Consider the following 27,306-nt stretch of genomic DNA (forward strand, 5'->3'; position numbering starts at 1 on the left):
AGTAGTTGATGCAAGTGAAGTTGATTAGCAAGAAACTGTAATCTCTGATTTGACAGTAAAATAGGATGATGACAGATCTTGTAACAAAGAAACACATTTTATATTTTGTCAGGCTTTCAAATACTATAGCTAATAAACTACTGTATTATAATACTTTTCTCAGTAAAGTTAAAATGATGTTACAGTCTATGCTCATTACAACGAAACCGCGTACAACAGGTTTTCGGATATAACGGACCATATTTCAGCCTTAGTTTGTTCTACCTATTTCATTAGAGAGTTTTAGAATAGGGGCCCCAAAGAAATAGCGTCGAAGCCACTGCACATGTGCGAGACGCAAACTGCATTTGGGCTTTGCGTCGGGCAGGCTATTTCACTGATTTAGCGGGAGCCCCAAAAGCTGCCCCAAAAGATTTGCATCAACACAGCGGCACCCGTCGAAGCTACAGCTCTAACCTAGCACTAAACTGGGCTCGATTCGAGGTAACGTGTGAACTTCACAAGCTAGGAGAAGTGACTGCAGTTATCACTTTCTATCAATTAACGTGTGCTATGAAGATTGATTCATTAGATACCGCTGATTCTGAATTCGATTGTTGATTTCATGGCTCGTAGGCCTAACACAAATTAGCTTGGCCGCAGGCACGTCAGGTTGGTTACTCAAAACTAAGTGCAACTAATTGTTTGCTGCTCATAGAATAACCTCTAAATCGTAATTAAATGCGAAAACACGAAATTCAAAATTACTCTTCTATTCATAAAATGGTATATTTTATTTAATTATTTCTAATAGCTTTTCTTAGACGTAGTGGCACTGTCAGCGCAAGACGCTATTCGCAAACGCAAAGCCCTATTCTAAAACTTTTCATTCCTGTGTGCCACTACACTAAAATACACAAAGCTTTTTAGGGCCCCGAACTTTTGGGGCCCCTATTCTAAAACTCTGTATTAATGCAACGACGTTTGCTTTTAACGGACCGCGCTATAATGGAGTAACAGCTACAGTGAATGAAATTAGCATCAATTTTTGTCAACATCGGGCGTATAAAACTGACTTTTGCTGTGTCGACACGAGCTGGCATCTGACTTGCGAGGGTCAGCCGATGATCGTGGCTCAATATCTTGCGCGCGAGAGAGGGAGGAAAGTGGGGCGGAAGCACGCCCTCTTTTGCGCGCGAGGCACAGGGGGGGACGAGACGCGAGGGGAAGAGGGGGGGGGGTCTACGCCAATGGCCGCTGTTAATGGCGCGGCCGCGCGCGGCCGCTGTATTTTGAAAGCGATCTGCGTGCGATGTGGACAAAGTGCGCGCCCACGCAGGCGCCTTATCTTGAAAGCAATGTGCGATGTGAACAAAGTGCGCGTCCACTCGGACCTCTTCTTCAAAGGGATCTGCGATGTGGACAAAGTGTGCCTGGTGTTGGCAGCTTTGTATGTGCTGTGCTTTCGACGTTTAGTTTGGGTTGGAGCGAGAGAGAGCATGATGTTCAATTCGCTCGCTGCTGCTGCCACACTTATCTTGCTTAATTTGCTATCGCAATCGATGCTTCGCCTTTCGGGCGAAACTGCGACTTTCTGTTTTTTACTTTGGACGTTCGTCACTCACTCTTTGCAATAAAGTTGTTAGGCATCGCGGCAAAATTTTTGGAAGTGAGGCATTTCGGATATTACGGAATAAAATTGACGTTTTTTTGGATTATCAGGGTCCGTTGTAATGAGCGTCGACTGTACCTACATTGTTTTGCAGAGGTTAGACACAGGACGCTACAAAAAGCATGATTACAGGTCATAATAATGTGCTTTTGATGTGCAAGGTGACTGCTTGGGGTAGTTGGTGATCCGTTATCGGTGGGGGGTACAGCGTTAAGGTTAAGTAGCAGACAAGACAAATCCTCATCCTTGTCTTGTTTACATCCTCATTTACCCTTTGTGCTATACCTCCACAATAATACTTCTGAAGAAATTGGCACTGAAGGAAACTGTTGCTAGTGGTAGCACAGACATGAAGAGCATCATTAGTCTCGTACAAAATAATACCTCGCAGCAGAAAGCCTTCAAAGCACCTACACAGAACATATTTCGGTGTAAGGTGCACAACTAGCATTGTACACGATTATTCTATACATACACACTGCTTTGCACTCGCTAAAACTAGGTATATTTCATATCATGCAGGAGGAATATTAGTGTAAGAAAGGCGAAAAAGTATTCTTTGATATCTACCTATTGTTGACTGACAAGTTTGACATGAGTTTTAAAAAGAGCTGGTCTGATTCATCTCTTGATTACACTTTTAATGTTGCATGCAAATAACACATAAAAACTTAAAATGCAATGATGCTTTATTTTTTCAATGTAGAATGCATGTGGCATCCCAAGATGAAGTGCTGTCTGTGTGAAACTAAACTTTCATTATATGCATATCTTGGTGTCTCCCAGTGCTTGCTTAATTATTTTCTATTATTGTGCATCGAGGGCCTCACCTGACAGTATGGTGAGCAGGAAAATGTAATCCGAAAAGCTGATCAAGCCAGACGAACTCAGCTTGTAAAAAATGCTGTCTTTGCTTAGTCCTGAAAATACTTTCTCATCCTGAAACAAATGGTAGAATGCATGTAACACTCTTATTCAATGCAGTGTCCTTCAAATACCTAAAGAGCTTGGGAAGTCAAACAAAGACACAGCTAGACAATCTCCAGTGCTTAAAAAAAATTTGAAGGTTCTGTGTTTACCTGCAGTGCAGAAAAATAGGGCACTAAAAGAGGTCAGGTGTTGTGAGACGCCTTCACTAGGAAGTGTAAGAAATAGGAGACCTAAAGTTAGGAGACACCATTAGCCAGGTGCACAAAAGTATGCAAAGAGAGTACAAAAGAATGCAAAAGGCATACATGTTGGTGTTTGGGTATGCAAAGACTGAATGGAGAATATTTGTCAAAATTGCACATGCCACTGATGGGACCAAAGCTGCAATCAGGCCATACGTTGGTCTCTCGTTGCACTACTTGTGCTCATATGGATTTCAAAGGTAAAAATAACTCATAATATTGCTGTGACTCTATCTGTGCCAAACCATGTTGATTAAAAGAATGACATTGAGCATGCAAGCAGGTTCAAGAGAAGAATAAAGACAACTTAGCCTGGGTCTGCTCTTGCAGAACAACACCCGTTCTCACAATTAAAGATCTCTGTCCACTTCAGTGCTCAGTGAACCGCAACAATATGCACAGCCTTCAGTTGTTTACAACATGATTTCCACTATGCAACCAGGTGATAAAGTTTCAGCATAACATGGCAATCTGTATACTTTTGATTAAAATCTTTAATTGTGTGCTTTGACACTAAGCTAATGTTTCATGCCTTGCCACAAATCAAGAGGAAATAACCAACTGGCAGGTAATTCAGTTTAGCACCACATGTGCTACCAGTAGCAGTTCATATCACTGAGTTTTGAGTTCTCATCCCAGCTGAACAGTCAAGTTGAACTTTTTTACTGCTATAAAGATTGTTAAAAGCCATTTCTTGCGAGCATACCTAACACCACAATAGTTCCATGTTTCTTCCAACGTTTTACTCCTACTAGTACTTATAGCTGGCAGCACAAGGTGTCTGTATTATAAGTACCTATATTGCGTATTTCACATTCCTATAAAACAAAAACTTATACCGTTATACAGTGTCTGTCCTGAAAGTAAGGAGACAGCCACACTGTTTGAGCATAGTTATAAAGACGTGACATTGTGTACACGTGCCTTGATCAGGAAACTGGTGTGGGCAAAGGTGGGGGAACCTTCAGCTTCACAACGCGATGAGCTCAGTTGGCTTCGACAGGTGAAGCAAGTCTACGTGCTTAAGAGTGTACCCCTATTTTGTCACTGAGTTACAGCAACAATGGAGCGAACTTTGGAACCGCGCCATGCAGGTTCTGCACCACGACAATACTCCATCGCACATAACACTCGCTGCCAGGGAGTTTTTGACCGGACAAGGCATAATCACGCTTCTCCAGCCACCATACAGCCTTGACCTCTCTCCCTGTGACTTCTTCCCATTTCTGAGAATAAAACATGCATTGAAATGTCACCGAAGATGTCCAAAGGGCTGCAACAAAGGTGCTCAACAAGATTGCAGAAAAATACTTCCAAGACGCCTACAAACAGTGGGAAACTTACTGGGCTTGCTGTGTCAATGCCCAATTAAGGTTCTTATTTTGGAGAATACTAGGTGTATTGAAAGATTCTGTCAAATAAAGTGTGTGCTATACTCATTCTTCTTATTTTCAGGACAGACCCTGTATGGGCAAAACTCACTCCATAATAGACAGGGGTTCACAGGGTTTTCTGCCATACAGACAGTAGTAGTTGTTAACAAGCTGCAATGCCAATTTAGGTAAACAGAAGACTCCTGGAATTGCATGATATTTCACCATGCATGAGCATGCTCAACTGGCTGCCCAGAATGAAATTTTGCAGCCATAATACGGCAGCAAGCAATTTTTTTCCTATGAGGCTGGCCAAGGGAACAATAAACATACCAACCAGGAGACCATGGATTAACTGGAGGTGCAAACCTGAGATGCCTTCATGAACATTCCAGCACAGTTTCTGTGACAATCCATGGATGCTATACTTGACTGGTTGCCCAAAATTGTAGAATTTTAACATGCAAAATTCGTTCAATGAATGCTCACTAACAAATTTGTAAGTTATTGAAAAAAGTTAAACAGGCAGTGACTTTCCTCACACCCTGTATACATCGAGAATCCCGCTAATTTCTTTTCCCATTCATTAGTTACAGCCCAGCAGAGCTACCATACTTGTAGTTATTGTTTTGCAAAAAGCTGAAAATTAATTTTGCAATGTTAGAGTCTTGTATTAAAAACAACAGTGTACAGACAAAGTCACGCATTTTGAGCTTATTGGGCATTGGTAAATGCTGCCTTTGCACCCCAGAATGCACTGTTCAAATGTTTTAGATAGTGTGATTGGGGCTATACACAATACCTTCATGGAACCTCAACAGTCAATTCTGTCCAAGCGGCAAATAATACAGGTGCATATATATATATATATATATATATATATATATATATATATATATATATATATATATATATATATACACACACACACACACACACACACACACACACACACACACACACACACACACACACACACACACACACACACACACACACATACACTAAATTTTACCTTGAGAGCATAATTGTAATGCTAAAGTTTCTATGATGCTTTACTTAAAGACAAGCCAAATACATTCACTTGAAAGCTTTAGCAGTACCTTAAGTTTTTTGCTTCTTTTTGTCCTTTAATGACTACATTTTAAACACCTTGATTTATTCAGCTCAATGAACTTCAATCTCCAGATAGCTTCATCCACATCCCATGTAAATTGAATGATACATAACTTTCATGTCTTCCAAGGTGCTCAAAAGAAAATGAAATAGAAAACACGCAAATGACAGCGTCTGTTTCTGGCTTTTGTAGGCAGCGTAATGAATCATATACAGTTAATCTTTTCAACACATTACTTTTGCGTGAAATATAATTTTGCCAGGTTTAGTAAAACTTTTTCCATTTAGTTTACATGCTTAAGTGAAAGCAGACACAATGGGATCAAATATATGCCTCAATAATGCTCTGGGATATGCATTTTTGCGAAACAGTGTCGCACAGTCAATTATATATAAAATAGCGGGCTTTGCTTTAGTACAGTTAGACCAGAAATAAAGTGCAATCAAGTCAGTGGCCAACTACACAAAAATAATCTTAAACACACAAATGTATTCATAGATCACAGAAGTATAAACATTTATGGAATGAAAAAAAGTTAGTGATAACAGAGATATTTACCACAATCTAATAAAGCGTTAAGATAGATTAATATCTAAAATGCGCTAAGAAACACTACTATGCAATCAAAGCAGGAGAGACAACAGAGACAGAGAGTAAAGAGTGATGGGCAGTTTACGGCAAATTACATCAACTGAAAGAAACAACGTCTGTGAAGTGACATGTGCTTCTATAGTGCTAAATAGGTGCTATCATCTGACGATCATTTCCGATTAGTGCTTGCTTTTCAAAGTGACAATGCTCTTATAAAATAAACTGGATAGTAACAATAATAACTGCAGTTCATCTGAAAAAATTCAGTGATTTGCTGATGGGTATTTTCAATTTAGCATGTTATCACTGAGAAAATGACAGAAAAACTGAATGCGTGTTACACAAGGACCCTACTTAATAAAGTTGAAAGTGATTTCTTATTTCTCGGAGGCAATGGATACTTCCTTCAATGACTGCCAAAATATGGCAGTCAATGAGTAGCACAATGATGTTTATTTTAAATTTAGTGTCTAACTATCAATATATACTGCAATGGCAAAAAATGTTAACAGCCATTTAAGCATGTAGACAATGCACACATATCAATTAACCTGCCCTCTACAAGTAGGTTACCAAACGCTTGTTGCCCCTAGGTGCTTAAAGTGCGACATGAACAACATGAACCGTAGCTACGACTGCCGTCTTATTTCATTCACGTCACATAGCCAACCCAACTTGCACATGCCTTGTTTATTAAGAATGTATCACAAGAAAATCATAACATCAACCAGTATGTGAAAATACATGTGCACTGGTGAGAGAAATTGTAGGTGGAGAGGTCAGCTGAGCAAAAGGCTTGCCATGCTACTGCAGGTTTAATACATATAAAAAAATATTAAAGGACAAGAGGAAAAAAAAAGCACAAGCATCCACTCGCACAAAAACTCGAAGAGGGGCAGCGTGTGCAGGAGCAGCATGAATTTCAACAGTGACTCCCAAAAAAAATGACAGCAACGAATACTTTCCCCTTATTAGCTCCTATAGTTTTTATAACATCATTACGAGTCCCACCAGGGTCACTGCTACTTCCTCAACATCAATCGACCATATACTGTGCAATTTAGACACAACAACCAGCAAGTGCAACAATTATGATACAGTAATTTTGGATCATTACCTGACTATTATTTCTTTTCCCCATACTGATAACACTACCCAACAAACACCAACTTATTGAAACAATTGATCTTTGCATTTTAAAACATAGCTTTTTAGCAGTTAATGATATTGTGCCAGACCATACAGAAGATGCACACTAACAATATGGCATACTATTAATTTGTAATATAACGGAAGCCATTGTGCAGTCTATAGTAACACGCAAGAAAAGGTATCATCATGAGCCTATTTGTCTGTGAATGACCAATGCTATTTTACAACTGATAAAGAAAAAAAGACTGTTGGTACACCCAAGTTAAACAAAATAAAGGTAACCCGTACTACGAAGCGAAATTCCGGGCAGCCCAAAACAAGGTGATGCGAGTCAGCCATACTTGCAAGAAACACTACTATTCACAGCTCATTGCTAAAAATTCTAGAAACTCAAAAATAACATGGCAGATTAAACTCTGTAATAAAACCTACCCCTATGCTTGATATAAGAATGATGGGAATATCATCCGACCTAATAGTTTTGACTTTCAATCATTATTTTTGTAACACTGGTAAAGAAATTGCGAACTCCTTCCGTGATGTCCGCTCGGTACCGTTCCAAATAGGATTGTCAATTCTTTTGAATACATTGACATAACTGTCAAGAAAATTGTCACGGTCGTTAATACCATGCCATGCAACTGTGGTGTCGGGTGTTATGAGGTATCACTATTTATATTACAAAAGTGCACAGAAATTCTTTGTGCTCCATTGGCTACAATCTTTAATCACACATTTTACACAGGTACTTACCCAGACCTCTTAAAACTAGCCGAGGCGATTCCAAAACACAATAATAGAGACCATAACCTTCTAGATAACTCCGTCCAATATCTGTACTAAGTACCATTAACATAGTATTTGAAAAACTTATTGCAAGTGGGTACTAAATTTACTTGATTGAGAATCTGTGTAAATTAACACCTAGCCAGCATGGTTTTCGGAGCAAGAGATCAACCTCCACTACAGTGTTATCTCTTTTAGATATGATAAATTCCTACGTAAACAATAATGTGATTGTAATTGGTATTTTCATTGATATTAAAAAACCTTTCAATTCTGTTCATCATGGTATACTACTTAAACAGAACGCTATGGCTTCCATGGGGGGCATGTCTTGAATTTTTCGAAGTCCCTTACAAAGAGACAACAAATGGCTTGGTTTTTCAATACTAATTCAGATTTTCTCCCAGTTACATAGGATGTCCCCCAAGGATCAGTGTCGGGACTCATTTTATTTTCACTATATGTGAATGACCTTCCATTAATGCTACATAACTTCACTCCTGTCATGTATGCAGATGACGCTGCTCTCATTTGTGCACATGAGTCCATGGCTGAAGCTTTCCGTGCAGCTAACAAAGAAACAATGCTAATTTGTGATTAGCTTCATGCCAATAAACTGCTCCTATACATTAAGAATACAAAATATATGGGGATGCATTCTTCTCATAAAGCTACAGCAATGCACTCGGTGTGTGCTTCAGGCTGAAGGATAACCTATAAAAAGAGTCAGTAACCTAACATACTTAGATGTTGCATTAGACTATCATTCCAACTGGAGAATGTATATTGACTGTCTGTGCTAAAAGCTTGGCATTGCCTGCTTTACGCTTTTCAAATGCTGCCATTTCTTTAATGTAGTGGCATTGAGAACGATCTATTTTGCCCTATTTCACAGTCAAATACATTATCGTATAGAATCTTGGGGCAATACATACGATTCTTAGATAAAACCACTTATATTCCTGCAATAATAGTAATTCTACAATTATGTGACCTCTACCAAACCCCTCTTTTCTCAATACCAAATCGTGCCCCTACACCTACTAATAAATGACAAAACTACAATGACTGTGTATAAGTCTTTAACTAGCAATGTCCCACTTCACCGTTAAGTTTTTCTGCCTGCCCATTTCAAGACAAGAGGCTATGAATGTATAACTTCTTGAAGCCACCAGTAAAGAATGTCTATGGAAAAAGATGGCTTTCTAGAGTTGGTTGTTCTTTATGGAACAACCTTCCTGTTCAGCTAAAGAAACATAAAGCCTTTTTTGTGATGCTTAAGCATTATTACAAAGAACTGCATTATTTGTTAAACTTGGGTTTTTATGCTAATCTTTTATGTTGCTACTTTGATGTATAAAGGTGTCTCCTGCCTATATGTTTATGCATGTATTGTTGTTACAATCTCTGCATGGATCCACATTAGCATGATACTATGGATCCAGATGGTTCTCAACATGTTTCTTGTATGACCTTGTACTTTTTCTAATAAAAATTCAAATATATTAAACCTGTAGTAGCATGCCCAGCCTTTTGCTTGGCTAACCTATTCACATATCATATTAAAATTTCTCTCACCAGCATGCACATATTTTCACATACTGAGTGGTATATATGGTTTTCTTCTGATACATTCTCAGATTACACAAATTATGTGCACGGTCAGTGGACTATGCGGCGAGAATAAAGTAAGGTGGCAGTGCGTGTTCAAGAGACTATCGCCCTACACTAGCAGTCAGGCAAAAGGCAGCACCAACATTCTGAGCAGTTTAACTCACAGGATCCAAATGCAAAATATCATATCTTTTCCTTCACTACTGTAATTTGAACTTGACTTGTTCGCATAAATGCACCTGACCCAAATGGTGACCTGGTCGTGACCCCAATGGCGGCAGCATCTGTGTTGGCGGCACCAGAGAACAGTGAATGCATCGAAGACATGTTATCTCCTGATAACAATACCTATTTTCAATCTACCCTAGGAAGATCTTAAATTGAAAATGGCAGCTCACTATGAGTGATTATCATATTTACCAGTTTATACTGTGCACGTTGTTTTTCCCCCAAAAAAAGTTGGTTCGAAATGTGCCTGTGCGGTGCAATTCATTACAAAACCATCTTTGTAATGGCCTATCATCAATATTTCAAAACCGTGAAAGGGAACTACTGTTGCTGAATGCTAAACATCTGGTGACATAACTTAAACATGTGAAAAGCAAGCAACACATGGCACGAGTGCAATGCCACAGATGCCACGAGCAGCTACGGCGCCCTGTGCCCCTGATGATAGCGCCACTGCAGCAGGATCAGCCACCCGGCAAGCTTGGAGTGGCCAGTTTTCACACCTTCCAGTTCTAGCCACCCTAACGCATAATGCAAGCATGCATGCATGGCTTTCTACAACCATGTGTTAACAAGAGGCCCTCGCCTAGTTTTAGCAGGCCTAATTTATATCCTGAATCCCAAACGATGGCTATTTATAACCACTATTTTAACAGGAGTTGTAATTATTACAAGGCAAATTTCATGCTCACTTACATAATGCAGCTTTAGTAGTTTTTTACAATGTCAATGTTGACTGTGCACTCTCCAATGCTTCTTGAACAAATAAATGTATTTATATAAAACAATATTTATGTGTATAACCAAAGTACTAGCACGGTTAGAGTATACAATTTCTTTTCTATTTCCAAGTCTCATTACGGCCTCGAATAAGCTAGTACACATGTCAACTGTACATTAACCAGACACTAGCTACTCAGAACAAAGGGCAATCAAGCATGTTTGTTGAAGTATGACTACATTCTAGACATGACTTATTTGACCAGAAAAATTTAATTCCCAGATCAGTACCTCACAAAGCCGTCAGTGCCCATCACTGGCTATAGAGAAAGCAGATAGGAAGGAATGGGGAAGGAAGATGGCACACACACCATGTCAGCAGACACCTTGTAACTGTTTCCAGAAGCATTATCAGTCTAAGCAGCAAGCAAAGAGAAAAGAACAAGAATGGTTAATGGAAGCGCCACCCATCCAGTCATTCAGCTTAATCAAACACAGAAAGAGCTGTCAGCAGAAAGGTTACAAGCAAGGGTATGAACTGTCAACTAAGCTGCGACCCTCTAGGAAGTTACTTACACGTATGTCGATTCTCTTGTACTGGTCAAGTCCATAGCCTATGAGGTGACAAAAAGCAAGGGATGACAAAGCGAACAAGCAAGCAAATAAACAAATGAAAAAACAAGAACAGTGCTGTTTATTGTCACAAGGCCGGGCTGCTTCTTGCACCATAAAAAAATTTGATGTCTAAAAGCTGTGATGCATGGAACAAATGTAACATTACAATGGTAGTCATAATAGCTGCAGAGATGTACCTGACTTCACGTGCAGCATTTCAGCATAAACAGCAGTGCTCAATGATCAGTACAGTTGAACCCTAATTTCAGAAACTCGATGGGGAACGTCAGGCCTTCATAAAATCAAGAATTTTGTAAAATAAAAAAATATAAAGATAGTAGGCAACAGTGAATTAAAAAAATAGTAAGGGCATCATGCAGCTCTCATAGCTCGCAAAAGCGATGAGAGACTCTTCCCCTCCTTCTCGAGACCCAGCAAATCACCTGGGGAGGTCGATGATGTCCATGACCTCGCTAACTGTCAGCATACAATCAATGTTTGCGTCCATGTCGCCACCTTCTGACACTTGTTCTGCGTCAGCAACAAGCTCCACAACGTCCTCGTCATACAAATTTTCTGTTGCGACCATGTCTGTTGGCATCAAGGCTTACATAGTCTGCAAAGTCGATGTCTTGCAGCATTTTTGTTGTTTCTCTGCCTTTTTTCTTCAGGGCGGCTTCGTAATATCGGAAGCGATGGAAGTGATTTCTTTCAGAAGATCGAATTGGTAAATACATTATACATAATGGAAAGCATTTGGGGAATTTGAATTTCTTTGTAAAATAGAGAAATTGGTAAAATTGGTTTTCGTAGCACTGGGATTCAACTGTATAACCAAAACAATATTATACTCAAACTTCAGGAAGCCGGGAATTTTCTAGGAAGTGAAGATTAAAGACAACAGGTTTGAGGCATAACAATTAGATTACCCATAGCATGAGACGATGTAATTGACATATCTTCACACACTACAGCATTATGAAATATGGAATCTAGCATAATGCCAAACAAATAAGGTTAGAGTGTAAAAGAATATTCTCTAACAAGCAATAAGATACAACAAAAACACCAGGTGCCACCAAATGCTAATTAGAGGGCACATGTGCACCAAATCAATTAAGTATTAGCTAACACACTTTCATGAAAGTTATATCATGAAAGTTATCCTTCTGAACAGCATATGCAGAGAAAAAATGGCAGTGCCTGCACCAGACACGAAGCCAGAAAATTATTTGCCGTACAGCAGCAACACATATCTATCACCACACGAGCACGTGTGGCAGACATATCTACAAGTCGGCTACACACTGGTGCATTCAAGACTTGTCAGAGTTGGCTGTGACAACAGGCCAAACTTTCTCACCTTCAGGCTGCTTGGTACCAGGTGTTATAGAACGAAGGAAGTCTTGGGGTGACATGAAAATTTCAGAATCGCCAGCCTCATTGTAGACTCTCATGGTGGCAAAGTAACGAAATATTTTGTCTGGAGTAGAGTAAGCTCGAATACGGTTCTCATACTCAATAATCTGCAGTTAGGAAAATATTAAAGACAAGTTAAAAAACAAGAACTCACTCTTGCAGAAAGCTTCAATTTTCAATGTAATGCTCCTACATACAAGTTTGCCTTAAGACACTGTGGATATCGGTCAACTCTAGCAGGTAAAGAGCAGGACTCCTTACATCTACGCCAGCACCAGGCAACATACAGGTTAAGAAGTAGCCTAAGGTCAGTACAAACACAGTAGAAAAAAAAAAATGGTAACTTCTTGCTGTGTAGCTGTTTCACGTGTATGAAGACATTGTAGTGCAAACCAACACATTCACAAAGAAAACACACGAAGTGTGAATGCTTTAATTTGCATCACAATGTCATCCTTGCACAGCGGCTAAGCATTTGTAAAGCATCTGCACTTGCTCAGCAGATAGTCTTATTAATTTACTTCCATCTTTTACAATGTTTAATTGTGCTCCCCCAACAGAAGCTGCTTACCAGATAACCTAATCAAGGGCAAATTATATTTTACATTCCAGACAGTAAAGCCAAGGACTTTCCTTGTAACATGTTTGTAACAAAATATGTGAGTTGTTAATTACCACAGGCAATGTGCTTTATCCAACAAAGCTTTGAAGAGAGAAATACAGTAGCCTTTTGGACAAGAAGTGTTTCAATAAGTGTACATTTATTTAAAAAGTTATCAACCTTGAAATTCTTGAATTACAAATTCATAATCACAGAAGTAATGATGACTATAAAAACATATGCTACATTTATAAACATCACTGTCTTTTTTAAGCATAATAGTAACTACCAAAAATATCATCATCATCATCATCAGCCTAGTTACGCCCACTGCAGGGCAAAGGCCTCTCCCATACTTCTCCAACTACCCCGGTCATGTACTAATTGTGGCCATGTTGTCCCTGCAAACGTCTTAATGTCATCCGCCCACCTAACTTTCTGCCGCCCCCTGCTACGCATCCCTTCCCTTGGAATCCAGTCCGTAGCCCTTAGTGACCATCAGTTATCTTCCCTCCTCATTACATGTCCGGCCCATGCCCATTTCTTTTTCTTGATTTCAACTAAGCTGTCGTTTACCCGCGTTTGTTGCCTCACCCAATCTGCTCTTTTCTTATCCCTTAACGTCACACCCATCATTCTTCTTTCCATAGCTCGTTGCGTCGTCCTCAATTTCAGCAGAACCCTTTTCGTAAGCCTCCAGGTTTCTGCCCCATATGTGAGTACTGGTAACACACAGCTGTTATACACTTTCCTTTTGAGGGATAGTGGCAACCTGCTGTTCATGATTTGAGAATGCCTGCCAAACGCACCCCAGCCCATTCTTATTCTTCTGGTTATTTCAGTCTCATGATCCAGATCCGTGGTCACTACCTGCCCTAAGTAGATGTATTCCCTTACCACTTCCAGTGCTTCGCTACCTATCGTAAACTGCTGTTCTCTTCCGAGCCTGTTAAACAATACTTTAGTTTTCTGCAGATTAATTTTCAGACCCACCCTTCTGCTTTGCCTCTCCAGGTCAGTGAGCATGCATTGTAATTGGTCTCCTGAGTTACTAAGCAAGGCAATATCATCAGTGAATCGCAAGTTGCTAAGGTATTCTCCATCAACTTTTATCCCCAATTCTTCCCACTCCAGGCCTCTGAATACCTCCTGTAAACATGCTGTGAATAGCATTGGAGATATCGTATCTCCCTGTCTGACGCCTTTCTTTATAGGGATTTTGTTGCTTTCTTTGTGGAGGACTACGGTGGCTGTGGATCCGCTATAGATATCTTCCAGTATCTTTACATATGGCTCATCTACACCCTGATTCCGTAATGCCTCCATGACTGCTCAGGTTTCGACTGAATCAAACGCTTTCTCGTAATCAATGAAAGCTATATATAAGGGTTGGTTATATTCTGCACATTTCTCTATCACTTGATTGATAGTGTGAATATGGTCTATTGTTGAGTAGCCTTTACGGAATCCTGCCTGGTCCTTTGGTTGACAGAAGTCTAAGGTGTTCCTGATTCTATTTGCGATTACCTTAGTAAATACCTTGTAGGCAATGGACAGTAAGCTGATCGGTCTATAATTTTTCAAGTCTTTGGCGTCCCCTTTCTTATGGATTAGGATTATGTTAGCGTTCTTCCAAGATTCCGGTACGCTCGAGGTTATGAGGCATTGCGTATACAGGGTGGCCAGTTTCTCTAGAACAATCTGACCACCATCCTTCAACAAATCTGCTGTTACCTGATCCTCCCCAGCTGCCTTCCCCCTTTGCATAGCTCCTAAGGCTTTCTTTACTTCTTCTGGCATTACCTGTGGGATTTCGAATTCCTCTAGGCTATTCTCTCTTCCACTATCGTCGTGGGTGCCACTGGTACTGTATAAATCTCTATAGAACTCCTCAGCCACTTGAACTATCTCATCCATATTAGTAACGATATTGCCGGCTTTGTCTCTTAACACACACATCTGATTCTTGCCTATTCCTAGTTTCTTCTTCACTGTTTTTAGGCTTCCTCCGTTCCTGAGAGCCTGTTCAATTCTATCCATATTATAGTTCCTGATGTCCGCTGTCTTACGCTTGTTGATTAACTTAGAAAGTTCTGCCAGTTCTATTCTAGCTGTAGGGTTAGAGGCTTTCATACATTGGCGTTTCTTGATCAGATCTTTCGTCTCCTGCGATAGCTTACTGGTTTCCTGTCTAACGGCGTTACCACCGACTTCTATTGCGCACTCCTTAATGATGCCCATGAGATAGTCGTTCATTGCTTCAACACTAAGGTCCTCTTCCTGAGTTAAAGCCGAATACCTGTTCTGTAGCTTGATCCGGAATTCCTCTAGTTTCCCTCTTACCGCTAACTCATTGATTGGCTTCTTGTGTACCAGTTTCTTCCGTTCCCTCCTCAAGTCTAGGCTAATTCGAGTTCTTACCATCCTATGGTCACTGCAGCGTACCTTGCCGAGCACGTCTACATCTTGTATGATGCCAGGGTTCGCGCAGAGTATGAAGTCGATTTCATTTCTAGTCTCACCATTCGGGCTCCTCCACGTCCACTTTCGACTAACCCGCTTGCGGAAAAAGGTGTTCATTATCCGCATATTATTCTGTTCTGCAAACTCTACTAATAATTCTCCTCTGCTATTTCTAGAGCCTATGCCATATTCCCCCACTGACTTGTCTCCAGCCTGCTTCTTGCCTACCCTGGCATTGAAGTCTCCCATCAGTATAGTGTATTTTGTTTTGACTTTACCCATCGCCGATTCCACGTCTTCATAAAAGCTTTCGACTTCCTGGTCATCATGACTGCACGTAGGGGCATAGACTTGTACCACCTTCAATTTGTACCTCTTATTAAGTTTCACAACAAGACCTGCCACCCTCTCGTTAATGCTATAGAATTTCTGTATGTTACCAGCTATTTCTTTATTAATCAGGAATCCGACTCCTAGTTCTCGTCTCACCGCTAAGCCCCGGTAACACAGTACATGCCCGCTTTTTAGCACTGTATATGCTTCTTTTGTCCTCCTAACCTCACTGAGCCCTATTATATACCATTTACTATCCTTTAATTCCTCCAATAACACTGCTAGACTCGCCTCACTAGATAGCATTCTAACGTTAAACGTTGCCAGGTTCAGATTCCAATGGCGGCCTGTCCGGAGCCAGGTATTCTTAGCACCCTCTGCAGCGTCACAGATCTGACCGCCGCCGTGGTCAGTTGCTTCGCGGCTGCTGGGGACTGAGGGCTGGGGTTTGATTGTTGTATTCATATAGGAGGTTGTGGCCAAGTACTGCACCAGGGTGGCCAATCCTGCTCTGGTGAGAGAGTGCGTTACCGGTTCTGGTCACCGGGATCAGGCCACACTCCAGGCCTGTTTGTGCAATTTTCTCAACACACGGTTTTTTTTTGTATTTTCCGGTGGAGAATTGCGCGGCACCGGGATTTGAATCACGGTCCTCTTGCACTGGAGACGGATACTCTACCGTCCCCGCAGGAGTTAAATTAAAAATTGAATTATGGGGTTTTGCGTGACAAAACCACTTTCTGATTATGCACGCCATAGTGGAGGACTCCGAAAATTTCGACCACCTGGGGTTCTTTAACGCGCACCTAATTCTAAGTACACAGGTGTTTTCGCATTTCGCCCCCATCGAAATGCGGCCGCCGTGGCCGGGGTCCGATCCCGCGACCTCGTGCTCAGCAGTCTAACACCATAACCACTGAGCAACCACGGCGGGTCCCGCAGGAGTTGTACGCCTCATTTAACCTACAGTGGTGCCCTATTTGATCAGTCAAGGTGGACCAATCTGAGCTCGGTTATACCGCATGGATGGCACTCGGCTAGAGAACCTGGTATTTATGACCTGCACATGTGTGGCCACACATAATTGAGGATATATAATATTTTTTTTTTAGGAGGGTTTCCGTACAGTGATAAAATGAAGGAAAATACATTAAAAGAAAAAAAAAGGGGGGAAAAAAGGAACATAACATGTGATTTGAACTCGTGATCCTTCAATGTTGCCCGGAAAGGTAGCTCAGTCGGTTGGTTCGTCAAGCCAACGGTTACTTTCAAGCGCCATAGCTCCTGCTCCGAGCCTCATACTTATGTGGAAAGGGACTGATGTTGTCCGCGGCAGTCGATTTTTGCTGATTCTGAGTGGTTGGAAGGCATAATTTCTTGGAAAAATGGCCGCCAGAGGAGCAGCATGAACTCGAGTGGCTTTAGAGACTAGGAAAACTGCCTTACAATATTTAGACTTGAGGGGAAGCTTCGTTAACAAACTATAACACGGCAATCAGCACTCGTATACGACGAGAGAAATTATTGAGACATGGAAAATTCCCTTGAAATAAATCTGGTTTGCGAGACAAATGCTTGTATGTATTGAATCTCTTAAAAGATGAGGGGGGAAATATGCGCTCACCGAGAGGGCATTATCAGCACGAGACCACCACCAGGCACCTTACTGAGATGTAGAGAGCTTCGTGGCTGGAACGAAGTCTCCCCTCTCCACCGGCCAAGGGTGGAAAACGCGCTTTCCGATCGCTCAAGGTTGCGCAGACATTGTATAGCTCTAGTGTCTAGGAAAAAGCTTAAACAGGTGCGAGGGCGGCAAGCATAGCGTGGGAAGCTAGCCGCCGGAATAGCTATCTCAAGTACTGCTGCTGGCAAGGGCGAAATACCTTCGTGTAATTATAATAACCCTAATAGGACTTCTTTCAAAGAAAAAAAAAGAAAAAAAAAAAGGGAAACGGCTCAGAAGGCTATACTACGAGAGCTATGACTTGATACTTTTCTATATATATGTATTCATCTCATCTATGGGATCGCATGCGCGCGCTGTTGCTTTGTCTGTGCATGTAGTAGTTAAGAGAGCCAGTTTAAGGGCGGAGAAGAGGGAAGGAAAGGAAAGTCTCCGAAGCAAACTTGCAGCGCCGTGGTTTTAAAGCGCAACCGTGGTAGAGAAACGGAAGGCGATATAAGCATGCGTGTCCATGATACGCACACGACAAACTGCCTTACAATATTTAGACTTGAGGGGAAGCTTCGTTAACAAACTATAACACGGCAATCAGCACTCGAATATAAGTATAACCCTAATAATAATTGTAAATATTCATCTCATCTATAAGATCTAAAGCGCGCGATGTTTCTTTGTCTCTGCGTGTAGTAGTTAAGAGAGACAGTTTAAGGGCGGAGAAGAGGGAAGGAAAGTCTCTGAAGCAAACTTGCAGCGCCGTGGTTTTAAAGCGCAACCGTGGTAGAGAAACGGAAAGGCGATATAAGCATGCATGGCCATGATACGCACATGACAAACTGCCTTACAATATTTAGACTTGGGGGGAAGCTTCGTTAACAAACTATAACACGGCAATCAGCACTCGTATACGACGAGAGAAATTATTGAGACGTGGAAAACTCCCTTGAAATAAATCTGGTTTGCGAGACAAATGCTTGTATGTATTGAATCTCTTAAAAGATGAGGGGGGAAATATGCACTCACCGAGAGGGCATCGTCAGCACGAGACCACCACCAGGCACCTTACTGAGATGTAGAGAGCTTCGCGGCCGGAACGAAGTCTCCCCTCTCCGCCGGCCAAGGGTGGAAAACGCGCTTTCCGATCGCTCAAGGTTGCGCGGACATTGTATAGCTCTAGCGTCTAGGAAAAAGCTTAAACAGGTGCGAGGGCGGCACGCATAGCGTGGGAAGCTAGCCGCCGGAATAGCTATCTTAAGTACTGCTGCTGGCAAGGGCGAAATACCTTCGTGTAATTATAATAACCCTAATAGGACTTCTTTCAAAGAAAAAAAAAGAAAAAAAAAAGGGAAACGGCTCAGAAGGCTATACTACGAGAGCTATGACTGATACTTTTCTATATATATGTATTCATCTCATCTATGGGATCGCATGCGCGCGCTGTTGCTTTGTCTATGCGTGTAGTAGTTAAGAGAGCCAGTTTAAGGGCGGAGAAGAAGGAAGGAGAGGAAAGCAGTATTGCAGCGCCGTGGTTTTAAAGCGCAATCGTGGTAGGGAAACGGAAGGCGATATAAGCATGCGTGTCCATGATACGCACACGACAAACTGCCTTACAATATTTAGACTTGAGGGGAAGCTTCGTTAACAAACTATAACACGGCAATCAGCACTCGAATATATTATAAAATAATTGTAAATATTCATCTCATCTATAGGATCTAAAGCGCGCGCTGTTGCTTTGTCTGTGCGTGTAGTAGTTAAGAGAGCCAGTTTAAGGGCGGAGAAGAGGGAAGGAAAGGAAAGTCTCTGAAGCAAACTTGCAGCGCCGTGGTTTTAAAGCGCAACCGTGGTAGAGAAACGGAAGGCGATATAAGCATGCGTGTCCATGATACGCACACGACAAACTGCCTTACAATATTTAGACTTGAGGGGAAGCTTCGTTAACAAACTATAACACGGCAATCAGCACTCGAATATAATTATAAAATAATTGTAAATATTCATCTCATCTATAGGATCTAAAGCGCGCGCTGTTGCTTTGTCTGTGCGTGTAGTAGTTAAGAGAGCCAGTTTAAGGGCGGAGAAGAGGGAAGGAAGGGAAAGTCTCTGAAGCAAACTTGCAGCGCCGTGGTTTTAAAGCGTAACCGTGGTAGAGAAACGGAAGGCGATATAAGCATGCGTGTCCGTGATACGCACACGACAAACTGCCTTACAATATTTAGACTTGAGGGGAAGCTTCGTTAACAAACTATAACACGGCAATCAGCACTCGAATATAATTATAAAATAATTGTAAATATTCATCTCATCTATAGGATCTAAAGCGCGCGCTGTTGCTTTGTCTGTGCGTGTAGTAGTTAAGAGAGCCAGTTTAAGGGCGGAGAAGAGGGAAGGAAGGGAAAGTCTCTGAAGCAAACTTGCAGCGCCGTGGTTTTAAAGCGTAACCGTGGTAGAGAAACGGAAGGCGATATAAGCATGCGTGTCCGTGATACGCACACGACAAACTGCCTTACAATATTTAGACTTGAGGGGAAGCTTCGTTAACAAACTATTAAAGCTTCGTTAACAAACTATATAAAGCAATGTGAACCAAATAAGGCCTTATAAGTTATTACCATTAAAAAAAAAAGAATATGTGAAAATATTGTATTACCATTCAATATTCTCATAATGCATAATACTGTCATGAATGGAGACATAAAGCACATATTTCATGTATTTCCCCCCCCTTAACATTTTTTTTACTGATAAGCCAATGGCTTAATGTCATTTACTAGTTGGAATATGCCTAAAAGACCCATTTTTATTTTTTTTTCTTAACAAAACAATTTTGTTCAAAAATAGTTTATAGAAGCTGGATAATATATTTTTTTACCAAATTCTATACTGACAAGGACATACTTTTTAGGAAATACTGCAAAAGCAGATCTTGAAGCAACATGAATAAGTTTAATATGCTTTCGAAACATTGAATTCAAGAGTATTAATTGAGAAGACTTGTCAGATAATCATGCATAGAATCCAAAACACAATCTTAACACTATTCGTGCTCACCAAGTATTCTAGTGAAATACAAAAAGGCACAGCTGAAATGTCATCCATTCTGAGATATGCACTGTCATTCATTGGGAACTCAATACAGAATGTATTTAAAGTGCCTTGTCAAATAGCTGTTAATATCCTAAACTGATGCATGAACCACTATCCCACAATGCATCAAACTTTTATGGCATTATATATTATTTTAGGCCCTTACTATGAAATATTCGTCTAAGTACATGAACACATTCCCTTAAGGAGTTATCAATATTCACAAGGATGACAGAAAAAACATCAATAATAATAATAATAATAATAATAATAATAATAATAATAATAATAATAATAATAATAATAATAAATGAAAAGAAAGGAGAGAGAGGGGGAGGGGGGGCAAACAACACCTACAATATAGCAAACAAATCACCTTTACTAGTGGCAGAAGCTCTGTACGCCAGAAAAGTGACAGACGGTGAATAACGACTGTAATGGCTCTTTAAGAGCAGTTTATCACAACAAAGCTACAAGCTGTGACAAGTGGATGACACTAGTTAAGTGATGCTTATAAAAAAAATAGTCACACTGTGCTCAAAAGTAAAAGTTAACTTCACAACTCCTGTACATTTCCTGTGTGACTTTGTGAGTGCCTTCATAGCACTCTGCAAAAGAGCCATGAAATGAGCAACACTGCTACATAACCAGTAGCCCAGTTAGTGTGGAAAGAATTTGAGAAAGTGAAATTTGTGCTTTATGCGAAATGTTTCCATTGAAAAGCTGCTGCCTCTATCAAGAAAGTGCTAACACAATTCTGAAAGAGGTGTTTCTTCAAAACTGCACATAAAAGGCATACAGGAACCTCGAAATGTCCAAACAGCTATTTAATGATAGCAAGATAGTGGCCAATATCAATGATACAATTAGGAAAAAGTTGGCTCAAGCACATGGTTAAAAATTCGCCGTGATTCTTGCCACACAGAGCGCATTTGTACAAATCTTAATTACTATGAATGAGGGACAACTAGAAGCAGTGCTGCTTTATGTAGTGTGTGGCAAAAATTAAAAAATTTTTCAGCTGAACAAGGCTAGTTTTCTTGCTAATAACTCAAGTGCCTTAAGTTTACTGTCATTCATGGTACGGGCAATAAAGCAAATAAATTTGGCAGAATGGATCACATCATTCTCAAAGACGAGCCACACCTCACCATTTGGAAACCACAAAGGTGCTAAAAAATGCCAGGTGCTGTTTTGTCAATTCAGTGAAGACAATATTTTTACTAGCACTGGAAAGCATAGCTCACACCTACGTTATACTTTGCATACTCAAGTTATGCAGAAACAGAATTTTGGAGACCCGAAACCAAAAATATACATTACTCAGCCAATCTAAGTTGAGCACCACCACAAATAATTATTCTTTGCAGATATCAAACAATCACAAAGCTTGTATGTGTTTATACCTAAATATATGCTATTAAAATTCATCATAAGAAAAAAAAAAAGATTCGAAACTACCGAAACATAATTGTGCTTAAACCACCACACATCCTCTACAATTTTGTTCTATCATAATTTTTTTAGTACGAACAGTTTAATAAAATATTGCATCAAGAATACAGTGTAATTTGATCTGTTTCATGATGCAAGTAATGACTACCTAAAGAGGCAGTCATTACTTTCATCACAAACTGCAATATCCAGGAAGCTAATTAAGATGACTTACTAACAATCCTTTTTTCAACTGTTCCCTTTAGGATACATGATGAAATTGCCAAATTACGGTTTCACTGCAGCTTTTGCATGACTGGTGATCACACATGGCCTTGCTGCCAATTGTCACCATAACTTGCATGGCAACAAGGAATGTACTGGGAATACGAGCTTGCGCTTCAGAGTGTGTGAATGCTGTGTGGACGCAGAGCACAGCTACATTGCTTAAGGCATTCTAGTTTATGCATCCTCAATGCAGTAATCTTGATGCTGAAGCACTTCACAATCGCTTAAATTTGTCTGAGAATGGCGCAGGTTTCAATTGTGTGTTACATGCACAAATTTTTGACGTATAAACTTATTCATACATCTAGCTGCTTTGCAATTCCATCAAATTCTGTATATTCTTGCCCCACCGTTTATTGCTATGGCAACTGAACACAAATCACAATTCTCAACTTAGCAAACTTAATCTGCTTAATGGCCTTAGGAATATGTTCATACTGATGCCTTGAAGTCTGTGACTCTCCAAAGTTGTTTTAATAGAGCACCTCCTCGCAGACACAAGTCAAGACGTTTCTTCACTAAAGTTGCAGTCTGTCCACTTCAACTCAGAGTGGAGTCGCATATTTTAAAGGGACACTAAAGAGAAAAATGATTTCTTCTGCATCACTAAATTACCTTTCTAAGACACTAAAAACACCACCCTTGCCACAATAAGATGCTTGGTAAGCCAAAAAAAGCACTAGAACGAAAGATGGGTGGCGACGCCTCCTTGAAGTTCCTGCACCTGGTCGCTGTGACGTCATGGATTTTAATGGCATCTTCTAGGGCCTACTTACTTACATAGCGAGACAGATTGACTACATCGTGTTCGAAAGGAACCAGAAATTAAACATAGCAAGTTTCAGCAACCTTTACTCAGCCAACGCGGCCCAAATGTGAAAACATACTTTGGAATCCCTGACGTCACAACCGGCGTCAGGGTTTCGGCACAAAACTCAAATGCCGATACTTCAACCTTCATTTTCTCATCTAATTATCAAACTATTATTTTGAAATGACTGCCTGCAGGGTTCTCAAACAATGCTTTATTAGTCTAAACTAATTTATTGTTCTGCATTAGTGTCCCTTTAAGGAGACATGATACAAGCAGGTGACGGTAATATTGGCACTGCGCATAATTTTGTTCAGCCTTTGCCTTTCTCATGGCTGCAGGTCAGGTCAGATGTCCACTGAGAAGTCCGACAGTTACGATGCCCGCGGACCTTCATTTCCTGCCTCCTTTTGTCCTTATTACAACAAACTAATACTCCAGCACAAATTATGCTTGATGACGCAGGTAATGGCTATGAAAGGAGAAAACAATTACTGTTTTAAATAATGTAAACTATCATGTGCACAGGAAAAAGGAGTTTAGTTCTTTGCAAATTACAGTACATGTTCCAGACCAGACACAGTGATCCACGGTAGGCTCTTAAATACTGTCAGAAATTGACACAATTGTAGCTTTTTCCCTCTCCATCACCGTGATCCATCATGGTGCTCTTTCCATTGTCCCATGCAAAATAGCTGGCTTAAGCACTGCACCTCATGCTGACCTCTCTGCTCATCTTCTCAATAAACCTTCTTCCTCACATGCACGACTTTATTTTGTTATGCCAGCTGGTTACACATGATCATTGTACATGAAGGCTTTTTTCTAGCAAACCAAAACTAAATGCCAAGAGTTGTTGGTGATAATATTAATGCCACACATGCCGATTTTGTAGCCTTTAATTTGCTCTACTAGGCTGGCTGTTTTCGGAAGCATGTTAACCAGCTGAACAAAAGCATTAGAAAAGTTGAGACACCCCCAAGTTTTTATTTTCTTCCTTAAAATTGTATGCTATTTCCAATAACACTAAATTCATCAAAGTGTAGCATTATTTGATAATATAATTGTCATGAAAATACTGCTTTCGGTTTTTCAGATATAATACTGGGTGCAATTGAGAGCAGTGAAATGCCGCGACAAGGACACATGCATTTTACAAAAAAAAAAAGTGGCTGCTGTCGTGCACGTGGCGGGAAGAAAAGCATGCATAGTGACTGTGCTGCCAGAGGGAAATATGAGCTGAAAGGTCTTCATTTTCTAGGACCACTTTATTTGCATTAACAGCTGCCAAAGATGGCATTTGACCTACAGCAACATTGCACTGAGTGCCTGGTTGTTAGGCACTCAAATGAAGACTACTCAATAAAACCTACTTTGTGAATTTTTGGAGAATCTGGTGCTTATTTGGAAACTCTGTGCAAAGCTCCATAAAGGCTGATGTGCAAAAACTCTGCAGGTAGGCTATTCTACAATACTTGGGCAGCACCATTGACAGTAGATGCCACATTCAAATGTGGGAGCAAGTTGGGGTTCGCTCACTAAGGAACAGGAAGGCAGCATGTTCAAATGTGTTCCTTAATTTTTACCCGCATTAAAATGTGCACTGTCATCTAAATGGCGACATTCGAGTTATGTAAAATAAGCATGCTTGTGGAGTTTTGCATATAATTCAAGCAACAAATTTCTTAGCATTTTAAAGAAAAAAGAAAGCTATAAATTTTGCTCTCCACAATTATTAAGGTTTGGACTTCTGGTTAAGCAGTACTTGCCAAAAAAGGCTGCATTGTGAAGTGACATGAATTCATGTTTTTATACCATTTACATGAAAACCGCTTCGGGCACTGTAGTTTGACACGTTTTTCCTCCACATCAAATTAGTAAAGCCTTCCAACAAGAACGTGGGGAAAAAAGATTTAACATATTTAAATTTTTCTTTACGTATTGACAAAAACATGTCGTTTCTTTTTTTATTTTCTTTCCTTCTTTGTGTAGATGTTGACCCCTTACTTATGGCATGAAACATCAAAGAAGCACAACAAATGATTACATAATGCCAAGTGCAGCAAGACTTCACACAAAAATCAGGAAAGTGGTTGTATAACAACCTGAAGGTAGTGATCACATGGTACCACAAACCACTTATGTGCACACTAGTCAGCCCACTAGAATGCTTCAAGGCCATACAATGACTATGTCGCCGAAAGCTGGCTGCATGCTGAAAAATAAGCCCTTCCATCCTTCATTCTGCATTTCTATGTATTTGTCCTGGTCCTCTGCTGCTGCTTTTCTGATAATCTAAAGGGTGCTTGGAACCTTCTGTCCCCCTTATCCAATCGAGTGCTCAATGGACTTTGCTTCTGAAGGAACATTCAAAGTGTTCACATGTGCATCAGTGGTATGCAGTACAATGTGACCAACACTAGCTTCCATGATATAAGCAGCCTTCTGCTCCACATCTAAAGCCATGCTGAACTTGGTGCATGTTTTGAACCAGTCACAGCAAAAGCTAATGTAATTAGGAATGGTAAAGCAGCACAAAAGGCATGGACAAAAGGAAGATGCAAGACACACACACAGGCACTAACAGCTTCATTTTATTCGCTTGCATGCATGCATACACCACATGTCCCATGTAACTTGTACCAAAATTTAAAAATGTGCAAGTGCCACATAGCTGGCAAGGTAATGTTGTTCGCCGTTGCTTGGAGCAAGTCAGACTATTTTTTGTATTTCGCCTAACATCATAATTTGTTATTATTAATTAATGAACTTCTCAAATATTATACTCGGAGCAAAAGTATAAATGAGAGAATTGCAGACCATCCTGAAAAATTCACGATCCAGCTTTCTGTTGCTCAAATATGTTCTACATAAAAGCTTTTTCCAAGCTTCAAAGAAAGCTCGCAAAACAAATACAAAAGTGCTATGTGACATGTCATGCGGCAGGCAAACACACGGGCCTGCATTTATTTTGTATTCTTTTTTGTATTTTGAACTTTGAAATGCAGAAAAGACAATGGGAGAAAATTTAACAAGTTAGAAACTCTTGGAATATGATGCTTTCGAATGTGATGCACAATTTTACATTCAAGCTTATGCAATTATGCCAATAATTATTAATGTAGGCAATTAGTTTTGGCTAATTAGGCAATCAATGATAAAAAATTCACCAGCATGCACAATGCGAGCGTAAACAAGACGCCGTTGGTCCTATCGTCCTATCTCATAGCTATTTTTTTTTCCTAACCACTTGGCCCATGTTAGCTGGGACGCACGATACATATGCACAAGAAAGGAAACGAAGTTATTCAGCACCCGTGTGTGGTCTTGCATCTTCCATTCACCCACGTGCTTAGCACTGATTTATCTTTCCTAATGTTGAACCAACTAACCTATGATTCAAACCTGACGTTAATATTCCTTTGTTGTGCTCTTGATGAATTGGGACTTTATGCCGTAATTACATGGTCAACATTTATAATGAAAAATGTGTGCTGGTGCTTTTTTCACAAAAATCACTCTCAGATGATAGATCATAAAATATTCTCAGAACATAAAATAAAAATTACACATGCTGATCGTCCACATCATTAAGAATGGTACAATGTTACATATCAGATGTGAACGCAGGCATATCTACTTATTCCTGCTTTTATCATGAAGTTCTTTTATATATTTAGCAATCAACTTGCTTTTCTGTCGCGAAACCCAGGCTTGTCTTTCTTTTTCTTTCCTTTGCTTTTTCCTTTTGTTTCTTCAACATCAGAGTCCTCTTCACCGTCACTACCACCAGGATGTGACACACTACTCTCTGAGGATACACGAAAGTACTTCCGTACTGCCTCAATCCCATCCTCCATCTTCTCACCAAGCCTGAAAGGATAGAATTTTAAACAGGACTGAATTAGGAACTTCAGCACAAAACTAGAAGCATTGTGCCGGTAGTGAAAAAACAAAGTTGTAGTAAAACAAAAGTAGCAATCAAACCGTCTTACCTAACTTCGATTTGCACAAACATAACACTTATTAGTACATAGATTATCTAAGGAAAAGACGGGGAATGCGGGAGATGGAAATTCAAGACGATGGAGCAAAACGTTAACAAGGTGAATGCAGGTGCCAACGTTTCGACAAGTGGACTTGCCTTCCTTGGAAGACAAGTCCACTTGT

The 27,306-nt window shown here is 40.3% G+C and overlaps 1 protein-coding gene across 5 annotated transcripts in view; it reads right to left on the minus strand.

The window, feature by feature from the left end:
- The window catches only part of MICU1 (Mitochondrial calcium uptake 1), a 78,812-nt gene that overhangs the window by 49,575 nt on the left and 1,931 nt on the right, over positions 1–27,306 (minus strand). For 4 of the 5 annotated variants that reach the window (XR_012828457.1, XM_075692434.1, XM_075692408.1 and 1 more), the window contains exons 2-6: positions 26,829–27,009; positions 12,383–12,545; positions 10,981–11,018; positions 10,776–10,820; positions 2,482–2,590 (exon numbers count right to left, since the gene is read on the minus strand). Coding sequence is in view for 4 of the 5 variants with exons in the window: in XM_075692434.1 (XP_075548549.1) it covers positions 2,482–2,590; positions 10,776–10,820; positions 10,981–11,018; positions 12,383–12,545; positions 26,829–27,009 (536 nt within the window). In the remaining variant the exon portion in view is untranslated. The remainder of the gene's footprint in view (positions 1–2,481; positions 2,591–10,775; positions 10,821–10,980; positions 11,019–12,382; positions 12,546–26,828; positions 27,010–27,306) is intronic. The other variant, XM_075692416.1, reaches the window with a different exon arrangement.

The sequence above is a fragment of the Dermacentor variabilis genome, chromosome 1 (assembly GCF_050947875.1).
Source record: "Dermacentor variabilis isolate Ectoservices chromosome 1, ASM5094787v1, whole genome shotgun sequence".
Lineage (NCBI taxonomy): Eukaryota > Metazoa > Arthropoda > Arachnida > Ixodida > Ixodidae > Dermacentor > Dermacentor variabilis.